The 20113-nt window shown below is 51.2% G+C and overlaps 1 protein-coding gene across 6 annotated transcripts in view; it reads right to left on the reverse strand.

Moving 5' to 3' along the window:
* The window catches only part of VSTM2A (V-set and transmembrane domain containing 2A), a 28896-nt gene extending 17545 nt beyond the window's left edge, over positions 1-11351 (reverse strand). For 2 of the 6 annotated variants that reach the window (XM_080663947.1, XM_080663949.1), the window contains exons 1-4: positions 10579-11229; positions 8581-8747; positions 7455-7505; positions 4087-4423 (exon numbers count right to left, since the gene is read on the reverse strand). In XM_080663947.1, the coding sequence (XP_080520073.1) occupies positions 4087-4423; positions 7455-7505; positions 8581-8747; positions 10579-10651 (628 nt within the window). In that variant the 5' untranslated portion in view covers positions 10652-11229. Of the gene's footprint in view, positions 1-3581; positions 3713-4086; positions 4424-7454; positions 7506-8580; positions 8748-10161; positions 10298-10578 lie in introns of those variants that run through there. The other 4 variants (XM_080663950.1, XM_080663945.1, XM_080663946.1 and 1 more) reach the window with 4 other exon arrangements.
* Between the last annotated feature and the right edge of the window lie 8762 nt (positions 11352-20113).

Below are 20113 nucleotides of genomic sequence, written 5' to 3' on the forward strand. Positions count from 1 at the left end.
CCAACATACACCATCCCCTCCCTTCCCCTTCTCTCCCAACATGAGGCCACGTGTGGGGGCCACTTCAAGAGAAGCAAGTGCGAGCTGCAGTGTCTGCAGCCAAGACGTTGTCCTTAGGGAGACCAGCTACCCTGCTCTGCCTGCCACTCAGAGGTACCCGGCTTGTGGGCCTCCCAGCACCGCCAGGAGGACAGTCCCAGGAGAACATTCCTACAGGCACCAGGAGGGCTGCGCAGGAAGCACAGATGCCTTGCTTCGGAGGAAACTATCGGCTCTGACCAGCAGGTAGGGAATGACCCACACAGAGACAACGGCCTCTCTGAAGTCAGGAGAAGCAGGAACGGACCTACGACCATGCAGGAAATGCCCCTGAGGAAGATGAGGCGTGAGGATTGGGAACGCGGGAGACACGGGGCTGGGAATCAGACCCCGAAGTTGGCGGCGCTGCTCTGGAAACACCACTATTGAGTGTTCGCTCTGTTGAGACCTGTTCCGTGTGTGAGAGCAGAGACCGGCCTGCTGGTAGGAGCTGATGAAGTAGAGGAGAGAGGGAGAGGCCCGTGCAGAGAACCACATCCGTGCTGGCGGGACAGGAAAGATCCCATTGTTCAAGGGTGCTGGGAAGAGACCATTAGTGGGCCCCATGACTGGTTCATTGGGGCAACTGACCGAAGGAGAGGCGAGAAGAACATCGCCCGGGGTTCGCAGACCTGTGATGGTGATGGCGTTTGCTGTCGGAAGAATCGGGGAGCCACGGAGGAAGAACATGTGTGTTTTGGGGAGAAAGCTGAGGTAGGAAGTTCGGTTTTGAACACTGGGGTGGAGGGGCCTGACTCGGACGCCTGCTGCTGTGAAACAGACCACCGGGGCTGAGTGCCTCAGGACAACACCGGGCAAGGATCTCTCCAGGGTCTGTGTCCAGCTGGCTCAGGCGGTGCTCACTGCGCATCTCTCCCAATGCAGCCGAGTGGCCGCTGGGGTTGAAGGTCAAGGCTGGCCGCTTGGGGCTTTGCTGGCCCTTCTGCAGGGATGGCTGGCTTCTAGGGGCCATGGCAGAAGCTGTCAGTCCTCTCATAGCCCAGTCTGCCATGAGCATAGCGTGACTTCTCACCTGACAGTCAAAGCCAGGCCAGGGAGGGAGTTAGGGGGAGGGGGAGAGGGGCCACCTCTTCGTGGGTGCAGCCTTCTCTACTCTGCCGTGGTGCTCATGGGTTATGTATGTGGAGAAATATTGGGGGACAATACTGAACCCCAGCCTGGCTCTCCTGAATGAATTCGGAGTTGGAAATGTGAATGAATGGAGCCTGAATAAATGAGGGAGTAAATGAAGCATGAGTATTGAAATCAGCTTTATTTGAGCAGAACCTAAAAATGTATAAAGCAAAGATTATAAATCAGGATGTGGGTATTAAGGTGAGTAGAATATATAAATAGCCACCCCGGAGACTGTGTTTTATATAATAACTGGGCAAGTCTGGAAACTTACACGTGAAGAGCAGGGGTGCTGGGCCAGCTTCTGAACGAGAAGTTAGAAAAGGTTATGTGTACAAAAAGTGCTCTCCAGTATTCACTGGTAGAGAAGATAGAAATGACAAGTGTTGATACATTTCAGGTTAATCGTTGTGATGAGCAGGTAATGTTTAGAGAACATGGCTTTTAGTGAACATGGCTTCTATGAGCCAGCATTCCCCTCTGCCCACCTTCCTCTGGAAAAAGCAATGCCTGAGCCTGGGCTGAGCTGCAAAACAAGCGGTGATTTCCTCACGGAAATTGCTAGAAGATCTCTAGAGCTTGCCATCTAGCTCCGATCAAAATACTAAAAAAGATGTATTCAAATACAACAGGTATTTGCAGAGTACGTTACATAATCCAATGTTAATAGTTTAGAAACAGGACATTTTATTCTATACTTAGCATCCATCATTGGAATAGGTAATAGAATGCTTGATTTTATTCCACAGCATGGTTTTCTGAAATCTAGCTGGGAGTATTCTATGTGGGCTGATAATTTCACTGCCATGATTTGAAGTTTTCTCTAATTAGGTGGTAAACTGCTGAGGCTGCGCTGTACATCTGCATACAGTGTCTAGCTTCTTCTTCTGATGGCATGAAAGGGAGCGGCAATGCCGCCAAAGACGTTAAATCTTTATCAAATAATGGCTGCAAACTTATAACCATTAAGTGCATATAAATGTGTGTGTGCTATTAATGTATATGCATCTATCTATCTATCTATCCATCTATCCATCCATCCACCCTAATATATAAAAAGCCAGGGGCCGTCACGACTGAAACAACTGGACGGACAACCAAATACAGGCTGCGAGGGGCGACAAAGCTGGCAGGGGGGGTTAGTGAGGGACGACCAAATGACTGAACAGCAGGCTGTGTGGGGTGACCAGGCTGGCAGGGGGGGAACTTGGGGACGACCAGACCAGTGGAGTGGGCAGTTGGGGGAGACCAGGCTGGCAGGGGGGCAGTTGGGGACAACCAGGCTGGCAGGGGGGGGGCAGTTGGAGGCAACCAGGTGGGTGGGGGGGCAGTAAGGGACAACCAGGCCAGCGGGGGGCAGTTAGGGGTGATCAGGCCCACAGGCAGAGGTGGTTAGGGATGATCAGGCTGGCAGGGGGGGCAGTTAGGGGTGATCAGGCAGGCAGGCAGGTGAGCAGTTAGGAGCCAGTGGTCCTAGATTGTGAGAGGGATGTCTGACTGGCGGTTTACAGTCAGACATCCCCTGAAGAGTCCCGGATTGGAGAGGGTGCAGGCTGGGCTGAGGCTCCCCCCTACACAAATTTTGTGCACTGGGCCTCTAGTATATTCTAGGCATGGTTTTGTTCTTTAATTTGGGAAACAAAAGAGACAATAAAGAGGAAAATGAGACAAAGCCAAGCAAATGGAGCTTTAGTGAAGGCAAGTCATCTATTCATCAAAGTGACATAAATGGCCATGACCAAGGCATCACCTACATTGCAAGGCCGTGCAAAGTCCCAGGGCCCCTGAGCCACGCTCTCTGCAGACATACCCGCTGGCACATGAAGCATAAGGAGGAATCCTAGGTTGGCACACATTATTTCAACAGCACTGTTCACAAGAAAGGATTTAAAGATATATCGAAGATAAGGTATAATTATACATATGTATATAATTATCCTGATGAAGTGAGCAGATTGAAAAAGAATTCGATGGCGGAAGAGAACTTGAACATTAGCCTTGTGATTTTCTAGAACCAACACTAGGAGCGATCATTTTTCGATGCTGAACTGTAAAGGAAAAAAACCTAAAGAACGATGCATAGTTGTATGCCCCCTCCATCCTACAGCATTACGTCAAGTGTCGGAGCGCATACAGCACGTTCGCCGGGGGGCGGGGGGGGGGGGGGCCGCAAGGCCCTGCTCCTTCCGAGAAGCCCGTGTCCCACATCAAGCCCGAAACGTGAGCGCGTTTCCACGGGCTGCGTGATGCATACGCGAATGCCATTCACAACAGCTTTAACTTGCACAGCTGACTGTGGTCACGTCTGACCAAGCTTCCCAGTTTGGCATGGAAGGCACGTGTGCAGGAGTTGCCTAATCTCTGTGCCACTTCCTGCCCTTATCATCATCCCTTTCCTCACGGGCAGCTGACGCTCCTCCTTCTCAATCAACAGCCCTTGGAGAGCAGCCCTGCCTCAAGCGACGGGTCGCTGAAAACGGGGTGTCTCTCTTTCATTTACCTGCGGATGAAGCGCGAGTCTCTTAATTTGGGTCGCTATCAATACATACATCTACAGAGAAAACGAACATGCATTTATAATGCAACCGGCAGGACATGATTTATTATTCTTATAATGGGTCAATACAGAAGGTCAAGAAATGAAAGTCCAGCTCTTAGGTCCCCTGGACAGGTAGCACGGCCGGCAACTATCGGGGCGGGTAACATCCCCGACGGAGGCCAGCCGTGGGGTCTCTGCGCCTCATCATTATGTCAGCTGAGCTAGCGCTCCGAGTTTAAAAGCCGTCACCCATACACCTGGCTACGCTCCTTGACCCATCGTCCCGGGAGGGTTGTGTGAGTGGAAAATGAAAGGCTCAAAATTGGTTTCCATACCTGATTGTGGACTTTGTTTGGGGATTTTGGCTACCGCTTGAGGGCTGGAGGTGGAGGGCATGCGCTGGTTGGCGGAGCTGTGGACGCTGCTGGGGGCGGCGGCCGAGACGTTCTTGCGAGGCTTCGCGTCTTGCAGCCACATGGGGGAGGCCTCGAAGGCCTGCATCCTCCGCGCGTGGCTGTTGGCGTTGACCTTCAGGTAGGCCTGAGCCTTGTGTTCCTGCAGCGCTCCGTAGTTGGCATCCGTCACCCTGCACTCGTATAAGCCTTCGTCCTTTTTCCTCACCTTGGAGATCTGAAGCTTGTGGGAGATGTCATTGCCTTGGACTTTCACTGTCTGGAAAAGGGCAGGGGAAAAACAGTGAGTAAAGGGCTACATCGAATGCCTGGGTCCCCATACTCTGTCCCGAGCTTGCGCATGTTGGGAAATGAAAGAGAGCTCCTGTGGTCTCAACCATGAAATCCCAAGGTTGCACTTCTCTTAGTCTACCCCACCTGGCTTCTCCCATCGGGAGCTAATGAGTTCCATCCAGCCAGCGCCGGCCTCCACGAGCCACGTGACCCCCCATTTCCCAGGTGCTGGTAACAGCTCTGCTATTTTCCAATCCTGGGACTGGCCTCTGCCTGGTTAGCTCAGCTGAAGGAAGCATGAGCCTGAGGAGGTCAAGTCTAGAGGTGACAGAGCCTCTTTTCTTCATGCTGGGCTCCAACTCTGAGAGATTCCAGAAATATTCTGTGGGTGGCTGGGACACCAGCAACGTTAACAGAGAATGAGCTCTTATCCCCACATGGGAATGACAGTGAAAGGTACTGACAAAATAGACTTGGATAGAAATGATTTTCCTTTTCAATTTTTTGGAACGCTCTGACCTATAGTCATGGGGTGGCGTGACTCAGGGTGCAGACTAATATCACCTAAAGTCTGTGGCTCAGAATACACCTTCTGCCATCATGGGGTTTCTGTGCTACAGGAACTTTTAACACTGCTTTCCTTTTCAGAATTGAAATTGGCACTCACTTCTTCTAATAATTTTTAGGCCAGATTAATAGCAAGAGTATCTACACTGAGTGGCCAGATTATTATGATCTCTGAATGCATAATAATCTGGCCACTCAGTATATATATATATATATATATATTAGAGGCCCGGTGCATGAATTTGTGCATGGGTGGGGTCCGGCCAGCCTGGCCAGGGGGAGGAGACATGGGCGGTTGGCCCGCCTGCCTGCTGGTCGAACTCCTGGTCAAGGGGACAATTGGCATATTAGCCTTTTATTATGTAGGATTACACGGAGTGGCCAGATTATTATGCGTTCAGAGATCATCCTATCTAATAAAAGAGTAATATGCAAATTAACCATCACTCCGCTACACCCACCAGCCATACCCACCAGCCACACCCACCAGCCAATCAGGAGTGAATATGCAAATAAACCCAACCAAGATGGCTACAGCTACAGAGAGCAGGAGGGAGGCTTGGGTTTCCCCGGCGATGGAGGAAGCCAAGCTTTCCGCCTGCCCTTGCCGGCCTAGGCCTCCACTCAAGGCTACAAAGTTTCAATGATAGAAGATACATAAATCCAAACAGAAATGGCGGCAGCCACGGGGCTGGAAAGAGCAGGAGGCTAGGGTTGCTCCCAGCGATGGAGGAAGCCAAGCTTTCCACACACCCTGGCCGGCCCAGGCCTCCGCTTAAGGCTACAAAGTTTCAATTATAGAAGATACATAAATCCCAACAGAAATGGCTGCCGCCATGGAGCAAGCAGAAGGCTTGGCTCCGCTCCAGGCTACAAAGTTTCAATTGTAGAAGATAAATAAACCCCAGATACCAGGGCCTCCGCTTGGGTTGCCAGGTGGTGTGGCTGGCCTGCAAACCACCACAGGCCCCTCGCCCAGGCCTCCCCACGCCCCAAGGGAACCCCCACCCTGATCCGGGACATCCTTCAGGGCAAACCAGCTGGCCCCCACCTGTGCACCAGGCCTCTATCCTATCTAATAAAAGAGTAATATGCAGATTGACCATCACTCCAACACACAAGATGGTTGCCCCCATTTGGTCAAAGATCCTGCCCCCATGTGGACACAAGATGGCCACCACAAGATGGCCATCAGGGCAGGGCAGTTGGGAGGGACCAGGCCTGCAAGGGAGGGCAGTTGGGAGCGATCAAGCCTGCAGGGGAGGGCAGTTAGGGGTGACCAAGCCGGCAGAGGAGGGAAGTTGGGGGCAACCAGGCCTGCAGGAAAAGGCAGTTGGGAGGGGACCAGGCCTGCAGGGGAGGGCAGTTAGGGGTGACCAGGCCTGCAGGGGAGGGCAGTTAGGGGAAAACAGGCTGGCAGGGGAGCAGTTAGGCATCAATCAGGCTGGCAGGGGAGTGGTTAGAGGGTGATCAGGCTGGCAGGCAGAAGTGGTTAGGGGCAATCAGGAAGGCAGGCAGGCGAGCAGTTGGGAGCCAGCAATCCTGGATTGTGAGAGGGATGTCCGACTGCCCGTTTAGGCCTGATCCCACCGGGCCTAAACAGGCAGTCGGACATCCCTCGAGGGGTCCCAGATTGGAGAGGGTGCAGGCTGGGCTGAGGGACACACACCCCCATGCACGAATTTCTTGCACTGGGCCTCTAGTAATAATAATAATCTGGCCACTCAGTGTGTGTGTGTATATGTGTGTGTGTGTGTGTGTGTGTGTATAAATATATGGTTATGTAGAGTGTATGCACTTCTATATAATATGTAATATATAGCCCTAAGCATCTTTATCAAAACAGCTAGATTTAATAGACATTATATACTATCCATGATTAAATGATGACAGATTTCCTAAGACATTCAGAGTATTTCACAACTATGGAAAGAAGGAACCAGTAGTGTAGAAATCTATCTCTGTATTTCACGGGTTAACCTCTTCAATTACGTTTTTGTGTTTGTTTGGGCTTTTGATTTTATATTTATATGATTTCCTGTCTTAGCACCATTTCCTACGAAAGCGCCATCACCATCTCCACAGTTCTGAGTGGCCAGCAGCACGCAGCTCTCTGCTCTTGCAGCGTGTGACTGTTGGAAAGCAGAAAGCAAAGAAGCGCCACACACCTCTGGTGCCGGCAAACCGATTCTCTAGTAACTGCTTCCACATTTTGTGATGAAAAAAAATACGCTCACGTGCCAACTCTAAATCGGCGTCCGCTTTTATGCGCCCGGAGAGGCAGGGACACCGGCTTTTGCTGCGTTTGTGAGGCTGCCGTTTTCAGGGACAATAATAAGAGGCCTCAGGGCGGGACACGTGGAAAAGCTAAAATGCGCTCATTTCCCCCGGGGCCGGCCGGCCGCGGACCCAGGCGCGCGCCCCCTGTCGCCCGTCCCCGCGACACTCACACTGATCTTGGTCCCGTCGTTGTCGGGGTCTCGGTCGGGCAGCAGCTCTGCCTGCGGGAGAAGGAGAGGGAGCTCAGCCGGGCGCCCGAGGGTCCCGGCCGGACCGCAGCCGCACGGCCATCGTCGCTGCCCAAGCGTTTCATTTCGGCGGCGGCGGCGGCGGGGCCCGGTTGGCAAAGAGAGAAGGAGCGCGGCCCCCGCCGGCCTGCGAGTCAGGCCACCGCCGCGCGGGGGCGCTGCCGGCTCGTGCGCTCGGATGCGCCCCGGACGCGCGGAGCCCAGAGGAGGATGGCGCGGGCGCGCGCGTGGCTGGAAGTTTGCGGGGACCAGACTCCGCGTCTTTGCCCGGACTGCGTCCCCTGCCTCCCTCGGGTCTCAGGGACAGATTTTCTTCTCCTCATCCCGACAGCCCCGACCGGTCTGCTGCCTCTTTGGCTGAACTCTGTCTCCAACCTGCGCTCCGACCCCCTTTTCCTTCCTGTCTCTCCTCCCCCTCCTTTCTCGGCAGCTCCTCTCTCTCTCCTCCCTCTCCCCCCCTCCAGCCGCGCCCCTTCCACCCAGTCCCCCTACCCCTCTCTTCCCTCTAGTCTCCAGTGGCCTCCGGTCCCCTCCTCACTCCCTTCTTCTGCACCCGCCCCCTCTCCTCCTAGGCCCCTCCTCCTCGCCTCTCTCCCTCCTCCCTGTCACCCCTCCCCCTTCCGTCTCCCTCCTCTCTCAGGAACATCTTCTGCCAATCACAGACGTGGGGGCGGGGGACAGAGACACCCACAGAGTTCCCCACCCCACCCCACGGTTCCTGAGATGGGACAGCGAGTGTCCCAGGACAGATCCACACGGAGGTGCCATCACGCACATCTTGACAAGAACCGGTACCGACAGGAGGAGGCCATTCCCAGTTTGAACCAGACAGACACACAAGACTGCCTCCTTGGTTTCCAGTTAGGGTCTCCTGGACGCGTGGAGGCTCACCCCCTGGCGTCCCTGGGCCTCACTCCAGCCAAGAGAGCCGGCGGTTCCCAAGGGACACCCAGGCACACGGTCTTGCACCCCTGGCTTGGACACCCAGAGGACCCAGGGAACGAGAGGGACAGACGCAGCGGGCGTGAGGGCCACCCAGATCCTCTACCTGGGCGCCAGCCACCTGGGCCGCGGGCTCCAGGCCCTCGGGGCCCCGCAGGAACCACCACTGGATCTCCAGGTACACTGAGGCCGAGCCGCTCTGGAAAGCGCACGACATCTCCACATTCTGCCCCTCGGTGGCCGTCACGTTGCGTGGAAACTCAGTGAATTTTGCTGTAAAACAGAAACGCCTCCTTTTAGAAGATCCACAGCACGCTGCCTAGCTGGCTTTCCTTAAGGGATAGCTCCATTTTTCTCGGCTTGAAAAAAAAAAAAAAAGAATCAAGAACAAACACCCCTCTATGACATCCTGCACTTTGCCTGCCTCCCCGCCCCCTCTCCGTTGCCTCTTGCCTGTCTTATTTTTGGTGCCCGGCCCAAATCACACTGCTGCCCATCAAGCCGGGATAATGGAAAGCTGAAGGAGCTTGCCAACAACTCCCTGTGTTAGGCCGGCTGCTCAGCCAGGAGCAAAGCAAACCTTCCGTCAGACTGCAGGGGCCCCAGCTTTTCCAAGGGGCATGGCAGACGCACCTGCCCAGTGGATGCATGAGGGCGGCCTCTTGCCCCCAAGTTTCCAAACCATCTACGGTAACTGGATGTTCCATGTGGTAGAGAATGGCTCGTGACCGCCTGCCACAATGCACATTCCTGATGTGTCAAAAGCAATGAGCCATTGGTGCTTCAGCACTGGAACAAGCCACACACTTCCTAAGCTCTAAGGACTTCTTTCTCTCCAAATTCACCTTCACGGGTGTTCCCGTCAAGCCCTTGTACTGTACATTGACACCCATCCCGGGATGGATGGATCCCACACATGGACGCAGAGGTTGTTGTGAAGGCACTAGAGAGATCCTCCCTCCCCCCGCCCCCAAGTCTTTCCATGACCAACCTCGACCCTGCTAGTGTGCAAGCTTCATGGAATCAGAGCAAAACTCACAAAGATAAGATGCTCCCTCCCTCCCCAAGGCGTGTCTGTAACGTGCATGCTTCAGCTGGTGTACTTTTCTTCTCCGAGGGACACCTTGGGAAGAGCTGATGGGTCCCTAAAAGTAGTGTCAGAGAGGTCTGGGGCTGGCAGTGCGCGCAGATACAGCGCACACGAGCATGGAGAGGGGGGTCCAGGGGCTGCAGGACTGGCTGGGGGCGGGCGGGTGGTGATGAATGCACATCCCCTCCCCCCGGCCCCCACTTTTTAAGGAGAGACACCATCAGCGTCCCTTTTCACAATCTCATGAAACCCCAAATGATTTCCATTGACACGGAACTGCATTTATACTCAGAGTAAATGGGAGACGCCAAGCAGACACGCTGATGGGGAAGGGACGTTTTGTTCCGGGGGAAGGAGGAGGTGGCATTTCTGCCTCCGAAGGGCTGCGGGCTTCGGGCCCCGGCGGGGAGCTCTGTTCGTGGTGCTGAAAGCGGCCCGTGGCCTGCGGGGTCGCGAACCGCTGGATTCCGCAGGCTGCAGCCGCGCCGCTTGGAATGCAAGTGGTGCCTTTCACGGATCCTCCGAGGAGTCTGTCCTTTGACACACACATGCACACGAAGTCACCCGGACCCAGAAAAAAGGAAACTACAAACCCACCTGCCTCCGTGGAGCAGGAGGACTGGCCTCGGAGAGCCCCTGTTTGCTGGCCATGGTTATGCATGCATGAGCGGTTACCTTATGCATGCACACAGGAGGCGCGCGCGCGCACACGCACACACACACACACACACACACACACACATACACACACATCCCCCTGTGTTTCTGCTCACCGAGCGACCCACCTCACTGCCAGGCACCAAACAGATTTGCTCTGAGATCCAGCATCCCTACCGTTTAATCAACTTCAAAGAAAATAAATGCCTAACAGAACGCGATGATTCCGCTGTTCCTTGCCAGGAATCTCACATCTGCCTGGACACACACCACACACACCACACACACGCACACACACACACACGCACACACGCACGCCACAAGCACATGCATGTTTGCCAAGGAGCCCGGACTTACCTTGAGAAGAAAGCCCCTGCTGCACGTAGAACACAGAAAAGGCAACCGCGACACACGCCAAGAAGATCCCCATCTTCCAAAAAAAAAAAAAAGAAAAAAAAAAAAAAAGAAGGAAAAGGGGAGGGGAGGGGGGGTCACATCCGTGGAGCCCGCAGCCCAAAAGCCCGAAAAGGAAGGAATGCGGGAGCCCAGGCGATCTCAGAGCCCGGCGCGCGAGGCTGCGCGCATCCTGCTGCGGGCTGGGCGGGACCGGCGTGCGGGGCGAGCAGAGCGGGCGCCGCTGGCGGAGGCTGCAGCCGGCGCGGGGGGTTGGGGAGCCTGGGCGCGCGCGGAGCCGGCGGCCGCGCTGTGTCTCCCCGCCTGGCTGCTGCGTCCCGCGCCCTGGCAGCTCGGCCCACGTCAGCCGCGGCTCGGGCTTGCGTGATCACTGCCCTCCCTCCACGCCGCGCCAGCCCGGGAAGTGGAGAGGGGCCGGGGCGGGCGGAGGACCTCGCCGGGCTCGCCGCGCCGCAACTTTTCCCTCTAATGGCTGCGATGATGCCTTTAACTCTCTGCGCGCCGGGCCGCCCCGCACCTGCCGGCGCTTGGCCGCAGGCGCGCGGGGCGCCGAGGTTCGGTCTAGTCTAGGGCTTCCTTGCGCAGAGGAGAAGCAGCTGATCCCCCCCCGCCGCCCCCCACCAAGGCGCAGGGGTTCTTGGCCGCGTCGGCTCGCTGGGCAATGCCGGGGCAGGATTGCGGCGGAGCAGGGCTGGGGGCGGGCGCTCCCGTCGGAGGAGGAAGTTGGGGCCTGTGGGCGGGGGGCCGGGTGTGAGAGAGACCTCTTTGGAGGGGGGGCGGGGTGGACACCGCCATCTGAGGGCCACGCTGCTTAACCAGTTAGCAGCTGCCCTGCCCACAAGGGCCCCACGCTGCGGTTTCACACGGATTCCCTGCTGCACAGCCTCCGGGGAAGAGAGAGACATTGCCCGGCGGGCACTCTACCACCCCAGCTGGCAAGTGGAAGAGGCAGAAAGTCCCCAAAGTCAGGCACTGAGAGAATTTTCCAGAAAGAAAAGCTAATCGGACTCAGTGTACTTTTATTTATTTTCAAAATTCCTATGCCCCGCTGCCTCCACCTCCAGTGTGTTTCTGGAAGCGGGGAGAGATTGTAAGTATCACTAAGGTCTTCATTGCAGGATTCGCTTTGTTCACTTGCTTTTCTCTTGCCAGGCACGATGATTCTTCAATGTTCCACAGGATGCTAAGGGTGCGGAATACTGCTGGAGGAGCAAAAAGCACCAGGAGTGTTAGAATTTGGAACCCATCTAGTTACCTGCCTTGGAGAAGCTTTGAGATGTACGTTCTTTTTTTTTTTTTTTTTTTTTTTAAATATATTTTATTAATTTTTTACAGAGAGGAAGGAAGAGGGACAGAGACCCAGAAACATCGATGAGAGAGAAACATCGATCAGCTGCCTCCTGCACACCTCCCACCGGGGATGTGCCCGCAACCAAGTCCCATGCCCTTGACCGGAATCGAACCTGGGACCCTTCAGTCTGCAGGCCGACGCTCTATCCACTGAGCCAAACCGGTTTTGGCGAGATGTATGTTCTTAGCAAGACTTAGAAAACAGTCTACTTCACAGTACAGCATCTGTCCTTACAAAGTCCAACCATTAGCCAGTGATTTTAAATTTTTTTAACAGTGTTAAAATTATTCGCTATCTAAGCAGAGCACCAGATACTTCATTCCCTTTTATTATTTTTATCAATACCACAAATGGTCAATATTTCTTGGAAATATGACTCAGTCTTAACCATGTGGCCAGAAAACGAACACAGTAAAATGCATTTTCATTTCCCTTATAAAAATGTTGTAGTTGGCTAATTCCTTCACGGAGCAGGGAAAAAAAAAAGAACCTTAACATAGTTGTTGGGTTTTTAAACCAATATTTACTGCGGAGTGGAAGTAACTTACAAGATCAGGAACAAAGTCACGGTACCTTCGTAGCAATGTTATTTATCTTCTGAAGCGACATTGATTTTCCACTGTGGGCAGAGGCAGAATATGACATTTGGAGAACGTCATGGAGATATTTGACATCTGTTCATGGCTAGGCCAACAAGATGCTGTGGCCTTCCTTCTGCAAAGGATCCTGAAGTATGTCATCCCCCCAAAATAGATGTCTCCCTATGTGACAATGTGTTCAGAATACAGAAACAGGCCCACGTTGATTCATGCACCCCACACTGAACGTTATTCGGAAAATAAACTCTCCGGGTGTTAGCTCCTCAGAGGGGAGTGTCATCTCCAGCCGTCACCTGTCTGCCTCACTGGACACACTCAATGTTTATCACAAGACTTTAGCTTTTTTAGAGCATTCAGTGTAAACATGTGATTCGTATGTCATCCACGGGACCTGACCTCAAGGTTATCTGCTGTTGGAAGGGTTTCTGATATAGAGAAAAGGGCCTCAGACATCTGTGTGGTGGTTACCAGAGCGAAGAAGGTTGGAGGCTAGTAAAGTGCTCAGGGGACCACATATATAGTGATGGAAGGAGTCTTGACTCTGGGTGGTGTGGATTTGGGGGATCCATATTTCACTCCCATAAGCACACAATGCAATACATAGGTCATGTACCATAGAAACGTACACCTGGAACCCCTGTGATCTTAGTAACCAATGTCACCCCAATCCACTTAATTAAAAAGCATAAAAAAAACAGAGAGAAACGTTCAAAGCCACAGAAAAAAGAAAAGGCATCCATTTTAAGCAAGGGGAGTTCGGAGTTAATGCAGGAAAGCACTTCAACTGCTTTTAAGGGGGAACGTGGTCACGGTCGCTGCAAAAGAATAATAAAAATAAGTTTCAAGTGTGAAAAGTGAAGGGTGCCAAAAGCTTATAGAGTCCAGATCAACCATTAAACACTTTACATGGAAAGTTACAACATTAAAACAACCAGAGAAAGAGAAAGAAGGAAGGGAGGGAAGGATGGGGGGGGTTGGAAAAGGATTTATGTTCTTTTTCTTATGAAAAGTGCCCGGTAGATATTTTATTTTCAGTTTTGTCACTGTAGACCAAAAATCTTATCTTAAATAGCATCTGCTGTGTCATCCCCAGACCTGGAAACAGTGCTGGTAAACACATCTGCATGATCTCCTCCCCTCGCTTAAGACAAAATGTCCCTCTATTAACAGTTTGAAGTGATAAGAAAATGTAATTAAAAAGTAAATATATCCAGCATATCAAACGGCCTGGTTCTGAGACGCAGTGCATTATTTCAGACCCATCCTTCTAGAACACTGCATTCTCCGACAAGAAGGGCAGTGACTTGTCGGAAAAGACCAGTAGTCTCCGGCCGTGCAGGAGAGACGTGTCCTGCCCATTTGTCTTCCCCAGGATGATGGCGGGTGCCTTATTCTAGAAAGACGACTGCAGACCTCTTTACAGACACCCCCTTATGCACTAATGCTCCCAAAATAAAATCCTACGATCTCGTTTTTTAAGACTTTCGTTTTGCCCTCTGAGTTAACATTTGGTCTTTTTTTTTCTTTTAAAAAATTTAAATATCTTTATCACCACAGCTATTTTCCTTGGCAATTTATGATAAGAAGGCTTACTCAAATGTGTTCCTTCCGCAGGCTTAATTAAATCTGAGTTCATTCCATTGCCTTCATTTGCTAGCCTGCATTTTACTCCCTTTCTTTCTTTTTTTTTGTGTATATAAAAACTAGTTTAAATTTGTCCTTTGAACTCTGCTCCCGTATTGTATCTGCGGCTGTTGCATAAGCGTTGGGAGCCACGAATTCAACAAGAGCTGAACTGGGCATGGCGCTCTTCCAGTTCTGTGACGACAGACCACGTCACCCCTCTTTCCTAAGAGGGCCTTGGATTTGGGGGATCCATATTTCACTCCCATAAGCACGTCATAGAATGCCTTTCCATGTTGGACCATCATAAGCTGCTCTCATTTGGGGCTTAAGTGCCCAGTGTAAAGGTGTCTGAATAATTGAAGACGAGGCAAAACCAGGCATTTTATTTATTTATTTATGTATTTATTTATTTATGTATTTATTTATTTATTTATTTATTATTTCTTATATTTGTGTTGATTTCAGAGAGAAAGGGAGATGGAGAGGGAGAGATAGAAACATCGATGATGAGAGAGAATCGTTGATTGGCTGCCTCCTGCACACCCTACACTCTGGGATGGAGCCCCCAACCCGGGCATGTGCCCTGCCCCGGAATTGAACCATGACCTTCCGGTTCATAGGTCGACGGTCAACCACTGAGCCACGCGGGTGGGGCAAAGCAGAATCTAATTTTAATAGAAAATTGAACTGAAGGGCCGTGTCCATGACTTTTAAAAGGTGGCTCCACACTGCGGGTGCTGCCCACCCAGCAGAGGGCAGCGCTGGGGGTGGCAGAGGGATGTCTGGGGAGTGACCGGGATGCCAGGGATGCTCTGAGCTCGGCGCAGTGGGGCTCACACCACACTCACGGGGCAGTGGGATGTGTGTGAGCGCCATGCTCTGCGCTCCAGTTCGGCACGCGGAGTTCTTCTCCTTCCACTGCTCGGCGGGTCACTCCCCAGCGTCCACTCATTTGTCACTGCCGAGTGGCAGGGCCACTTCGCCAGGCAGCAGTGGGCTGGAAGAGGGGGAGATGTGAGGGCACGGGGGGCAGAAGTCTTCTGAGAAAAGTCTGTCTCTGATGTGGATTTTGTGGGTGTCCTTATGCTACAAGGCGTCTTGGAATGACGTGATGTGCTGGTCTCCGGCATCGTAAGAATGAACCTTTCTGCCCATTACGTTTGGATTTTATTATGAACCTTATCCGTGTCTGCTGAGTTGAGCATATAAGTTATAGTAACAGATTTCCTAGTTTTCATCCATTCTTAAAAGACATTTTGGGTCATTGCAATTTTTTTTGGGCCACGATACTGTAGGCAATTTACTAGTATTTTATTTATAACTTATCCATCTTAAGTGACGTGTTTCTTTCTGTGACCTATCTCTATTAGGTTGTGTTGTGTGCACTCATTAAAAAATATTAAAAACATGTGGCAACGAAGCCATCGAAATATTATAAACGTTAAAAAACCTATTTGGTAACTATTGGGTTCATTCAAGGTTTTTGTTTCTTTGGTCATTGTCTGTTCATGAAAGTTGAGGCAACTTGAATACTTCGGCTAAACAAAGGAGTCAGGTATAATTTTCTGGCTCCAAGCTACTGAGAAATGTCTCCCAGTGGTGTGCTAAGCTTAGTATGGACTTGCCTTATGCCAAAGGGTGGTCCCTATGTTTGGACTCAGAGTATATTCTTTCTCACTTTCTGGTCCTCACAGTGGAAGAGACCTATTCAATTAGAGCTGCTCCATCTGAAAATTATCCCAAAGTCCTTGATGATAAAGCTAACCACATTCAGGGCACAGCAGCCTTGGTGCAGTGACACAGTGAGCTATTTTATTATGCGGTGGGAAGAGACACTCGTGTTTACTGATATCGCCTCAGACTTGGATTCTCTGAGTAGGAATCGGGTTTTGGCCAACGTTGCCTCTTCCTCCATCCCTACTGGCCCCCTGTATTTCAGTTTATCATTGCTTGCACGAATCTCTTCGCAGTCTCCTGAAAGGTCTTTTATCTCTGTTCTTACTCCATTACAATGATGAACCCATGTCTAAATAAAATGTTCAAGAGTGCAAATATGAACATTCCGTTTCTCCTTTGAAAGCCCCAATACTCCCCCGTTGCCCTTAAAATAACCTCTGACCTCCTTAAGATAGCACAGTGCAGCCAGATCTTGGACACGTGGGCCCCGGCCCCGAGAGTCCACCCTTCCCCATGCATTCTGTACAGACATCCTGGCCCATATGCGCTCGACCCCTGCATATCCTGCAGGCTCTTGCCACCTGCGAGGTGAGGTCCTCCCACCAGTTGCTCCCATAGCATCCTCTTAGGACCAAAAAAGTTAGGTAATTTTGATTCATGCACACGGAATGGCTGTGGTTGTGTTGGATGCTGTCATTTTTAAAAATTTGACCATCTAAGGGGAGAGAGGCCAGTGCCCCTGACTCAGTAGTCGGTGTTGCATATGTTACAGTATGCCCTGGCCCCCACCCCAGCTCACCGTCTTTGCACGAGTGGATGCACAAGAGTTTAGACTTTGAATTCTGACGGAGGTTAGTCAGGACTAGCCTCGTCCTCTAGATGCTGAAATATTGTTATTGCCCAAACTCTTTTACTCCTGTTCTCAGGTATGCAAGTGAAGTATTAATTGTAGAGGAAACATGGAAGGGTACTCTACTGAAACACTTTCCTCAAATTTTTAATGGGATCTATCCCCCCCACCCCACAGATTCTGAAAATTGATTGCCATTGATCTTTTATTTTATGTTGTCTTGGCCTTTTGAGTGTGTTTTGTATGGAAGCTTAATGGTTCGGGATATGAACTCAGTATCTGGCATTTATATTGAAATCACTTCTAAAGATTACGGGTCTTTGTGGAATGTTTGTTATATTCCAAAATTTCAATGAAAATATTTTAAAGCATGGAATGGAGGTAAAATTACTCCCTGGTCATGGCTTCTACTCAGGGTGCCAATAATGCTTCTAACTCCGCCCCCCCCCCGCCCCCTTAACTCAATCTGTTCCTGGATTACGGGAATCTTAGCGATAAAAGAGGTTTTCCTACCATCTCTCCTCATGCCCATACCATCTTCCACACATCTTCCAGTGGGAATTCTTTTCCTTGCTCCCCACATTTATTCCATTTTGGGAAAATACTTATTGTAAAAATGTTCTTGATTTTTCTGAGACAAAAATTAGAATACTTAAACAATAAAAGGGGGATAGAAAAATAATGTGATTTTGTGGGAGCATTGTCCTATTTATAAACATCTTTTGTTCATCACCTGCCTTCCCGGATTCCCAACTCTCTAAGAGCTCAGCGATCCAACTCCTCAGAACTGAGTGGGGGGGGGAGGGGGCGCCCCCAAGGGCACATTTTATAACCGTTTCAATCTTCTCTCGGAAGAGGTTGTGCTTTGATTGACACTGAGACCTGATGATGTACCAGCACTGATAATTAGCTTCGCAACCAGTGAATCAAAAAGCAAGTCTCAAACCAGAATGGGGAAAAGGTGAATTAAATTACTATCTTAATATTGCTGAGCAGCCTCCCATTTTCAGTACAGGAGAGGGAACTGTGGATTCAACATTTTAATTGATGCATTCACTTATTCATTCAAGGGTGCACCGAATACCCGTGGCACGTGGGGCGAGGCGCTAAATTTATTTCATCAGCCTTCTCACTTTCAAACTATTTTGGGACTCCTGAGTAGCACAGTCAATCAAAAAAGGTTATTTTCATGCCTCAAATATGCAAGAAGATTTTTGACATAAATGTTTATTTACCTAAAAGAAATATGCTACTTGTCTTATTTAAGTAAGAAATGCTGAATTATTCCGTGCACCTTCTCAGATCTTCCTGGGAAGTCCCGTCTCCATTTAGATAAATATAATCAGAGTACGCCATCTGCGAAATAAGGGAATTAGCATTTTTGCGAAAAACAGTAAATGAGCAGGGGATAGTTACAATAATAAAAATACTTAGAACTGTGCATATTGAGCAATAAATGCCTTTCTCCGTTTGATATTTCCCTCCGAGGAGTGAATCTCAACAGCCACAAAGTATGTCAGTTCAGCAAATATTTTTGGCATCTATATTTCATTAAGTAACTATGTTTCTTCCTGATTATTTTTAATTTTATTCCTCATTGTGCAGTCAGTTATAACCTTCAAGCTTGAAAAGATGAGTTACCTGCTTAGTTAATTTCTAGAGGGAGAGCGAGTCACACCAATGGGCAAAGTCAGAGACCTTACAAGTTGGAAACGGTTTAACCCTTACTTTTTAAGGACACAGTAGCCTAATCTGTTTTCTTTTAGCTTCTAGGCATGTCAGCCACTCAGGCCATTCCTTGTCCTCCCCATCTCGGGTCCCGAAAAGCCGGCAGATTGCACACAGCCCCCCAGAGCTTGTCCCTCTTTGGTGTCACAGAAAAAATACAAACATGTTCAGTGCTTGGTGGGTTGGATTTTGTTGCTTCGAAGGTCTCTTTATCATTCTATAGAACAATAAATATTGAATTCTGCAAAGAGACAGCATTCTGTTTTGAAATTCTTCCAAGAGACGAAGTCGGGATAGGATATTGGGGTATAAGCCAGCCTCAAATGATGCCTTAGGATCATGGATGATTGCTTTCTGCAGGGGACACCAGGTCACGAGGCATAAGCCTGGGGTGGTCAGAAGTCCCTTTCCTGCCCTGACTGTGGACACTCAGCTTCCCCCACACCACTCTGGGGTGGACCTGGATGTCACCTCAGAGCGGCCGCCCCTGAGCCTGGAGCGTGGACTTGGGAGAGGGTCACTGAGATGTGCGGGGCTGCAGGCCAGAGAGAGAAAGGCGAGTCTTTGGGCCTCCACACTCCCAGTGCGGCGGGTCTGTGGCGAAGCCCAGGCACAGCTGGCACTCACAAAGAGGTTTGGGCCCGGCAGATTCGGGCAAGAGAACAGGGTGCCGAAAGGGTGCTTTGTCCGAGGGCCGCCAGCAAGGAGAACGTGCTACACAGGGAGCAATGGGGCCTGTTCCCTGAAAACGACAAAGCGGTACGGGGCTGTTTGCATTGAAACTGCGCTGGAGAAGAAACCCACCCACCCAAACAGAAGTGCCCTGGCCACCTGGGCGACCTGAAAACCTCTGGAGGTGGCCGGCAAGTTTACTTTTTCCACAGAGAGCAGTCCAGAGTCTCCACGGCCCCCCGGATGTCCCAGCACGGAGCAGGGAGCTGGCTGGGACACAGGGGGTGTCCAGGTCTTGTCCACCTGGCCTTCCAGACGCGTCAGGGCCCGGGTGGATGATAGGCCCACTCAGTTTTACGTACTGTACCAGGTGGCCACACCCAGAATGAAGTACTGGTAGTCCCATTGAAATATCGCCCACTTCAATTTGTTCGCAGGGGATGGACCAGGGACAAGTCATAGGACTGTGGAGAGAGTTGCCCCCAGGGGCCCCGTGACATTGAACAGTGGGGTTCCCATACTTTCACTGGAGAGCTTGTTGTGACTCAGCTTCCAGGCCTTTATCCCAAGAGATGCTGACTCAGTGGATGATGGGGAGGCCTTTGAATTTGCATTTCTGACAGACTCCCGGGTTTTGAGAACCTACTGTCTCATGCAGTGGATCCCACACTTGGATGTCTAGTATCCGAACCAGATGGAGGGCTTGTTAAACACAGAGGGCCCGGCCCACCCACAGGGGGTGAGGTTTTGCCCAAGTACCTGTCAATGTTGATGCTGATGGATGGGGACCACTGAGCGAGGGCGTGACCACAGGTAGCCAGTGGTCTGCTTCTTAGCTATTGTATCTGATCTTTTCTCACCTACCACTTAGAGCAGGCATCCTCAAACTACGGCCCGCGGGCCACATGTGGCCCTCCGAGGACATTTATCCGGCCTGCCGGGTGCCACTGCCTGTCCTGCTTAGCAGCCGACGCG

This window comes from Plecotus auritus, assembly GCF_963455305.1.
Source record: "Plecotus auritus genome assembly, chromosome: 4".
Lineage (NCBI taxonomy): Eukaryota > Metazoa > Chordata > Mammalia > Chiroptera > Vespertilionidae > Plecotus > Plecotus auritus.